Source organism: Morus notabilis, unplaced genomic scaffold (assembly GCF_000414095.1).
Source record: "Morus notabilis unplaced genomic scaffold, ASM41409v2 Scaffold710, whole genome shotgun sequence".
NCBI lineage: Eukaryota > Viridiplantae > Streptophyta > Magnoliopsida > Rosales > Moraceae > Morus > Morus notabilis.
Genome location: NW_010364141.1, coordinates 363,010 through 371,702, shown reverse-complemented (window position 1 = coordinate 371,702; position 8,693 = coordinate 363,010). Strand labels below are relative to the sequence as shown.

The following is an 8,693-nucleotide window of genomic DNA, read 5'->3' as shown; positions in this document are numbered from 1 at the left end:
ATATATAGCCTCCTTTCCTTTCACAAACAAACCCCACAATCCACATTACCAATCTCTTCTCTTCTCTTCTCTTCTCCGCTTCTTAAACATTTCTCACAATATTTATATTCATCTGAGATTATATTCCTCAAGAAATGGAGTGCAGCACTGAGACCAACACCACTACGACCACTAATTCATCAAACATGGTCGGCTCTCAGACTCCTTCTTCCTCGTCATCTCCTCCTCAGACTCCTCCTCCTCCTCCGACACCACCCGTTGTGATTAGCCCTTGCGCCGCTTGTAAGATCCTGCGGCGGAGGTGCGCCGATAAATGCGTCTTGGCGCCATATTTTCCTCCCACTGAGCCATCCAAGTTCACCATTGCCCACCGAGTCTTTGGAGCCAGCAACATCATCAAGTTCTTGCAGGTACTAAATCTACTATACCATATAACAAGTGTGTGATAAATGTTATCTAGCCATATTAATTATAATGACAAACATTTTCTTTGATGCCGAGCCACGTCATGATATATTAAGCATTATTATTGTTTAGATATATGTCATAGTATGCCTAAATCGTGTATGATTATGTGTGTTTTAGGAAGATAATGAGTACGGAAATAACGATCTTTACAAAACCCATAATTGACGATGCATAATGGCCATAAAATATCAGACTGTACTGTGAATTGATTTGAAAGAATTCTGTGTTTCGTTAGTGGGCATACGTGAGGACAATATATGCTATCATGTATAGCTTTATATTGACTAGTTTATAGCCGTATAACAAGTGGGGCCCATACCAAATGTATACGGGGATCAATGAATTTATTACACAAGCGCAAGTGACCTACCTTTTAGGTTGCTTGTCACTTCTTTTAATAATTTTTCTTTTGACTTGTTGATAAATTAAGTCCTAATTCTTTCATAGTTATTCAAGATCATAATCACGCACAAATTGGGGTTTTCGAGAAATAAAAACGTTTTTTTATTGGCCTTTTAGTGCCGTGGATCTTTTGGATCCTACTCACATAGCACGCGATGGGCGTTAGAGGCTAAACTTCTCAGTTCTCACATAGCGGATTGTTCACATGTACAACAAGATAGAGCCTACTTCAAAATAATAATAATAATAATAAATAAAACATAGAAAATTAAAGTGTTAGCTTTGCCGTAAGTTTAGGTTTGACTTTTTTTTAGTAATATCATACATAATGACTAATTTAAAAAATATTCACTTTTAATATTCAGGAACTCCCAGAGTCTCAAAGATCAGACGCGGTTAGCAGCATGGTGTACGAGGCGAGTGCAAGAATTAGAGACCCCGTTTACGGGTGCGCGGGGGCGATTTGCCAGCTTCAAAAGCAGGTTAACGAGCTTCAAGCACAATTAGCCAAAACACAAGCTGAGCTTGTCAACATGCAGTGCCAGCAAGCCAACCTTGTGGCCCTTCTTTGCATGGAAATGGCTCAATCCCAACAAGGATCGTATCATGATATTTCTCCTCATCAACATCATCAACAAACGCTTGATGGATTCAATAATAATATTACTACGCCTCTCATGATGACCGGCAACCAAAACAATAATAACCTGAGTTTCCTTGATGATAACAACCTAGGCTCATTGTGGGAACCACTCTGGACATAATCATGATCATGATGATCATCAAAGTGTTAGTTATATATAATTATATTATAGCATAGTCCTAAATTATATCAGAAGAAAGAAAATGTTCCAATGAAATTCTCCCAAGGAGAAGCTGATGGACATTGAATATTTTTAGTACCTTAGAATTAAGGATTTGGGTCTACTTAACAGTAGAGGGAAAAGAATATTGTGTAAGCTAACGATCTAATCACTTTGTTAAATCTAGACAAAGTAGATATGGATCCTTTTTTTTTTCCCTCCATCTCCATGTATTTTTCCTTTCAGTACTGCAGATAGAGAATGTTTAGACGTACGCGTTTGTGGTAATTAAATTATGGTCAATTAATTATATTCTGATTATGGAATCCTAAACCAACTTTTTGGTCACCTACTATAATTACTTTAAACATATTGATATCTACCGGAATGAATTCCTTGTCAAACCTGCTTTTTGACTCATCTCTCTTGCTTCTTCTTCTTCTTCTCTCTCTCTCTCTCTCTCTCTCTCTCTCTCTCTCTCATTGGTTTCTGATCGATAGTGACTTTTAGTCACAAAATTGTCTCATGTAACTTAATCACACAAACAAACAACACACGTTTTTTTTTTAAGTAATATACCAAGTAATTGAATAACCAGCATACTTTTTTTTTTTTACAAATAAGTTATATTTTATAACGCCTGTTGAGATAGTAAAGAAGACCAAAAAGATAGAATATTTTAGATAGAATAGAAAAAGACTAATGAGAGAAATAGAACAAAAGAAAAAAAAAAACAGATGATTTAAATAGATAGAACAAGACTCAAAGGAAAAAAAAAAAAAAACCTAACAATCTTAATATTCATTCTTAAATTATTCTCTAAGTGAAATTACAATAACCAAAGCATTTATTGAAATCTCAAATGCTAATAAGATATAAATTTTACTAATTATAAATATCTAAACTCCAAAACAAAAATATCATCCTAATAGGTAAATATACAATTTAAATTGTTAATATTCCAATCTATTTCTTCAGTTTTTTGAAAAAAAAAGAATAAGATATTTATGCTGTGCGTGTAGACCGATACTTTACATGTCAATATCGTCACATGAATGTATGAAAGAACCAATTCCAACTTATAACAGGAATTACGATTTCCATTTAAGTGAAAGTTAATAATTTTCAAGGCTTTGATTGGAAAACAATTGGATAAGTATGTTATAATCTATAAGTCATTACATATATATGCTCTGCTGCTCAGTAATATAAGAAAATTAATTATGATATATTAACAGTTGTATGTTTAGTCTAATAATAATTTAAATGCTCCTTTGAAATTAAGATCTATAGTTCAAATCGTCCATCCAAGTTCATTACAAAACAAAGTTATATATTATACTTACAAGAATGAGACTCTTGTTTAATGCATGGTGTTAGTGTCTGAAATTCAATTAAACCAATTATACTTTTTGCCACTAGATATTATTCTTCCTTGACTTATATGTATATGTTTTTGTTTGCAACACATTTTTCTGCCATAAGATAAGATTAATTGATAACCAAGTAATTAATAAATTTTAATTGATCACGTTTTGACTTTTTTTCTTTTGAGTTACACATTGTAATAGGTAGACTCTCTTATTATAAATTAAGTCTAATCTCTTTTACATGGTGCTAACTAAAAGTATATATGATAAAACTTAATTAATGCCTTCCTCATGCACCAATAATATTGCATCTTCTCAACCCAATACACGAAACTTTATTAGATCGCGCTAGGAAGTTTTTACTGGCTAATATTGTTTATATATCAATATTTGTGGTCAATGAATTATATATCTTGACACTGAAAGCATTTTTTATTAATTTTCCCCATCCCCCACAAAGAAAAGGAAGAGTATATTGCATCTAGAATATAGATATATTTAGAAAGTTCTCCAACAACCCCATTATTGATTCGCGTTGTTTTTTCTTTTGCCCTTTGTCTTTATAACCCATTTAATTTATTTTTGTACAATTTTAATCCCTTCTTCATTTTTTCTAGTAAAACAAATATTTTATCTATTCTCTCATATAATTGAAAAATGTAGCTCGGAAAACTAACCAAATTGATTATTATGTCTAAAAAATAAAAAATAGAAAAACTGAACCACTCTTTTTTTTTTCCCCTGAATTTGTGCCGAGATAAATTATACACCATATAATTACATAATTAAATGTGAAATTCCCATTAGACTATCCTTACAACCACGTCAAACCACTCATTTCACTTAACTTAAAAATTAAAATACACACTGCTTTCACTGTCTTTAGTGCATGTAGACAGTTTAACAAACACTACGCGCTTGTAATTAATTAGTTATTACTATTTATGTCTCTGTCTCCGTGACAAAAGTTGCATTCTCTTTTTCCCCTTTGACAATAATCATGTTGAAGAATATTATAATTAAGCCAGCGAAGAAATTGGCCCCATTTATTTAAGCAAGAGCTAAGTATCTCTTTTCCTTTTCAGTAACGAGATTGACATTTACACGTGCCATGTTGATGTGTGATCATCCATCGAATTACTTTGCTAGTGATAATATATATATATATATATAGGCATTTTTTTATGTCCCTCAAACGCGTTTGGCCCATAATTCAAATCATGTGCGCTCCACGTGCGTGAGTTGATCTTAAGTACTCATAGACCAACAAAAGATCATCACCTGTCGGCAATCCATTGACTCTCTCTCTCTCTCTCTCTCTCTCTCTCTCTATATATATATATATATATATATTAGTTGTATAAAGGAACAAGCAAATCTCAGTGTCTCACCAACATGCCATAATTTCTATGCTTTAACGGGAACATAGTCTTTTTTTAAATCCAAAAATGTACCTATCAATAGAGTATGATCACATTACGACCAAACCCGAAAACTCTATAGGATATCTTCTTTAATTTTCACGTTTTTTTTTTTTTGGTTTAATTTTTTCATTTGGTTTGAAAGGTAATATAACTGAAATGAGTTTGGAAGTCAATGCTAATGATCGCTTTTGGTTTTTTGTTTTACTATGGTAGACAAAATTCTTGTGTACAATGATCTAGCGAGTAGTCATCCATTAAGATGCAAAACGTGGACCGAAAAGAACAAAGTGTAAAAAGGACTATGGATCCTTAAATGGGATGCAAATATAATTTATTAGTTGATTGACTAGTACCATTAATAGAATGGAATCTATGATCTCATTTTTTACTACATGATTTATAATTAGTAGGGTCAAGCACATGTGTATACTGCAAGTTCCATCCCTTCCTTCAACTAAACAAAATAAAAAACAGTAGTGAAGGATTAAGAATTGGAAAATAGGCAGTTAGGATGGCTAAGATAGTGAAGAACTAATTACTATTGTTGGGGCCTGATAGATTCGGTGGGTACGACGTGTGTGAGATATACATGTACAAGTACCGGATTTAGTGGTGTCAATGCTGACACGGACGAAACACGCAGCGTTCGCATAAGAGTTTTGTACGGTAGGACCTCCAACGAAGAAGATGGGATCAATTAGGCCCAAAATAAGCTGAAGAAATCAAATTTTAGGACCCACTTTGATGTCAAGTTGCTGAGGCACTCTTGACTATGCGCATAGGAATATGTTAAACTCAATCATGGAGATCGCATGGACGAAGTATGGTGAGAGGAGTAACCGAACAGTTGATGGAGATTTGACTCGGAGAGTGTGGATAAGGCTGTTTTAGGGGAGGAATGCTTCGAGGACAAGCACGGGTTGTCTCCGGAGCGGTTGTCTGACTCACAAAGTGCGGATAAGGTTGTTTTAGAGGAGAATTAAGAGATCAAACACATGTTACCTTCGAGAATGTGTATCAACAGGTGAAGTTTATGGCTTTCTAGAAGCACGCTCTGGGATGGCAAAGTCCTGCCACAGAGGCAGATTTTCAAACCTCCGGAGAAACCTCAAAAACTTCGAATGTAGTTTGTAGACAAGTTTGGATTGATCAAAAAAGTGTTTTGAGACTTCTTGAGTGAAATTTCACCTAAAGAGCACAAGTTTGAAGAACAACTCTCAGAGGGATGAACTCAAGTGTTAGAAAAACTTTCTAAAAATTCCAAAAGGGGTCTCTCCAGTCCCCCTTGAAATGAAGAAGCTAAGGGGCATTTATTGGAGAAAAATTTGGGAGTCTTGGGTGGTTGCTCCAGAACCGTACAATCACGCCTTGCCAGAGGGTTGTATGAACCATTTTCCTCTGGAGCACTTGCATCAGGTGACTTTCCTTTTTGACAAACAAATTACCCAAAAAAAGGTATATTTGGAGACTAACTGGAATTCTTGCTGACAGTGGACCTTCTCCAGGTCTGGAGATCATGGAGTGTTTGACTGAATTTGGTGCTCCAGAGGCGCTTCTATTTTCAGAAGTCTGAACACACGCCAGACCAGCTTTAGAGCGCTGCCTTATGATTTTGGCTAAATAGCCGTCACTGGAGCACTTGACACATTAATCTTCATGGAACACAGGAAGAACCTTTGAATATAGGGGAGTCTCTAAGAGCATATGATATATATCTCTGGTCACATAAGAGTTTCTTAGAGCATGTGAAGTATCTCTACGGTGGCATCTACGGTGATGCCTTCGTGGGGGCATCCACAGTGACGCCTTCAGAGCAACAACTGTCACGGAGACGAATCCTTGCCAGCTCTGGAAGAAGTTGCTCCGGAGCAGAAAAAATTCTCATCTAGCGTCGGAGGGAAAGATTTCACAACTTAAATTCAAGACTTTATTCACCAAAGGCTGAGAAAAGGGTTTTTAAGACTCTTAAAAGGCAAACAGAGAATTTCGGGGTTAGATTCTCCATCACTCATTCATTCCTTGGCCCAATTATTTAAAACCGCCCAAGCAGGACTTAAAATCGGAACATGCTAAGAAATAAATGAGCCCGTTCGATTACCCATGACCCACCAAACTACGGCCCACGCGAGTTCCTCAAGCATGACTTGGGTCCACGAATTGAGCCCAATCTCATCATGAGACGAAATCATTTAGCCTGGACCCTTGTACAGATCTAATACAAAAATGACCATCAACAACTATTAATCTGAAACTAAATAAAATTAATATATCCTTTTGTATTAACTCAAAATATTATTTCTTAAGAAAATTGCTTAAGTAATTTCATGATGAGATGATCATATATACTTACATGCGGCATGTTCACCATTTATTGCAGTTTATATAATTATACTAGTTAAAAATGCCTCGTTTAAAACAACAGTAATACAAATCATAAGGGAAAAAAAAGGAAGATAAAAGAAAGGATAAAAGAAATATAAAAATAAAAGTGTGAAATGAGATCTGAAGCAAAAGATAAGAAAGAAAAGACAAAAAAAAAAACTTAAAAAAAAACTTTTGTACGAAATATTTCACAATTAAAACTGAAACTTATGTGAATCGTTGGTAAAAAAATGTTTTCCAAGAGACACATTTGAGAATAAATTAATTTAGAGAGATAATTAAAAAAGAATGATATTTAAATAACTGTAAGAAAAATATTTAAAGGTGATATATTTGAAAACATATAAAAGTCAAAAGTTAAAAGATGAAATAAAAAAAAAGATGAGGGAGGAAAAAGAAGTAGAGAGAAAAAAAAAATGAAAAAGAAAAGAAAAAAAAAAAGAACTAAAAAGGTGCCAAAAAAAGGAACGAAACGGGGCCCGGGGGCAAGGAAACCCAAGAAACTATTATCCTTTAGGCGTAGGTGTAGATATAGAAATAATAAACATAAAAATTATAATTATATATATCGTACAGCCATCAATTAAATTCATTAACGCAATGTTTTTTCTTATAGAGAAAAGTGTTGAGAAAAAAAAATGTAATGTTCATGTCAGGCGTATTTCTGGAATATCTTATTCCTTTACTCTATACATGGATGAAGGGAAAAGTATTCTAAGACATTTCTCTTTTATTAAATTCTTACTTATGTTTTTGTTGTTGTCTACCATTTATGTATCCCTAAAGGTCTTTAAATCAAATAAATTAAGGAGAAAATTAAGTATACATTGTAAAAAAAATTGATAACTACTGCTTAATAATATTTTCATGTGATTGCATGAGGAGAAACTAACAGAGTAATTGTTTATTAAATTATTCAAACGACACTCATTATTTGTGTAATACGTTTTATTTATGTTAAAAATATTCTTTTATTAATTTTTGCATTTTACATTACATTTTTCCATTAAGAATTTAACATAGAGGGAAAATTTATAAGAATTATTGAAGTTTAGGGAAAAAAAAGTTAAAATTAGAGTTAGAAGACATTTTGTGACAAAATTAATAATTTAAAGAGCAACTGTGTAATTTGTCCAGTATCTAATATATGTCTGGATCTGGTGAGTAGTGACGGCGTATGAGATGTCTTTAATTTTAACTCCTAATCGATTTTTTTCTCCAACCAAAAAAAAAAAGTCTAAACGATTTTTTCGTGGACTTTAAAAGATTAATTTAGTCATATATTAATCAGCACAAACAATATATTAGGTATAAAATTTCCGCATAGCAAAATTAAAATAGGTAGCTAGGTCCCACAGACACACACATATACATATATACATACACACACACACACACAGACACACACACACATCCCCTGCTGTATTACCCTGCTCAAATTTCTCCGAAAAAATCATGCACGTGCCCCCTTCTGGTCTCTGTACTGCGGGCATGCCACACTAGTTACATTATATATAGTTCAACATATTGTAGATTACAGCTGAATCCTAGTATTTACTAATTACTATATATGTACTATATATATATATATATTAAAATCTGCATTCTAGATGATCTTTTTATTTATTTTTTTTCTTTTTGTGAGAGGATCCTATTGGCTAAGAAGTTTCATAGTCTAGCAGAAGCCAACATATTATCAGTCCACAAACTAGAAGTTCTCAGCAGCACGCCAGCAGCTATATATAGTAGGACATAACTGTCAAATATATATATATATATATATATATATATATACACATAGCATGACATATAATTTCCTTAAAATATGTTATCTCGCCTTTATA

The 8,693-nt window shown here is 33.5% G+C and overlaps 1 protein-coding gene across 1 annotated transcript; it reads left to right on the top strand.

Moving 5' to 3' along the window:
* On the top strand, window positions 1-2,005 carry LOC21397562 (LOB domain-containing protein 1). Its single transcript, XM_010105834.2, has 2 exons — window positions 1-410; window positions 1,236-2,005. The coding sequence occupies exons 1-2, from the start codon at window positions 135-137 to the stop codon at window positions 1,632-1,634; spliced, it is 675 nt and encodes a 224-aa protein (XP_010104136.1). The 5' UTR covers window positions 1-134; the 3' UTR covers window positions 1,635-2,005.
* Window positions 2,006-8,693: the final 6,688 nt, after the last annotated feature.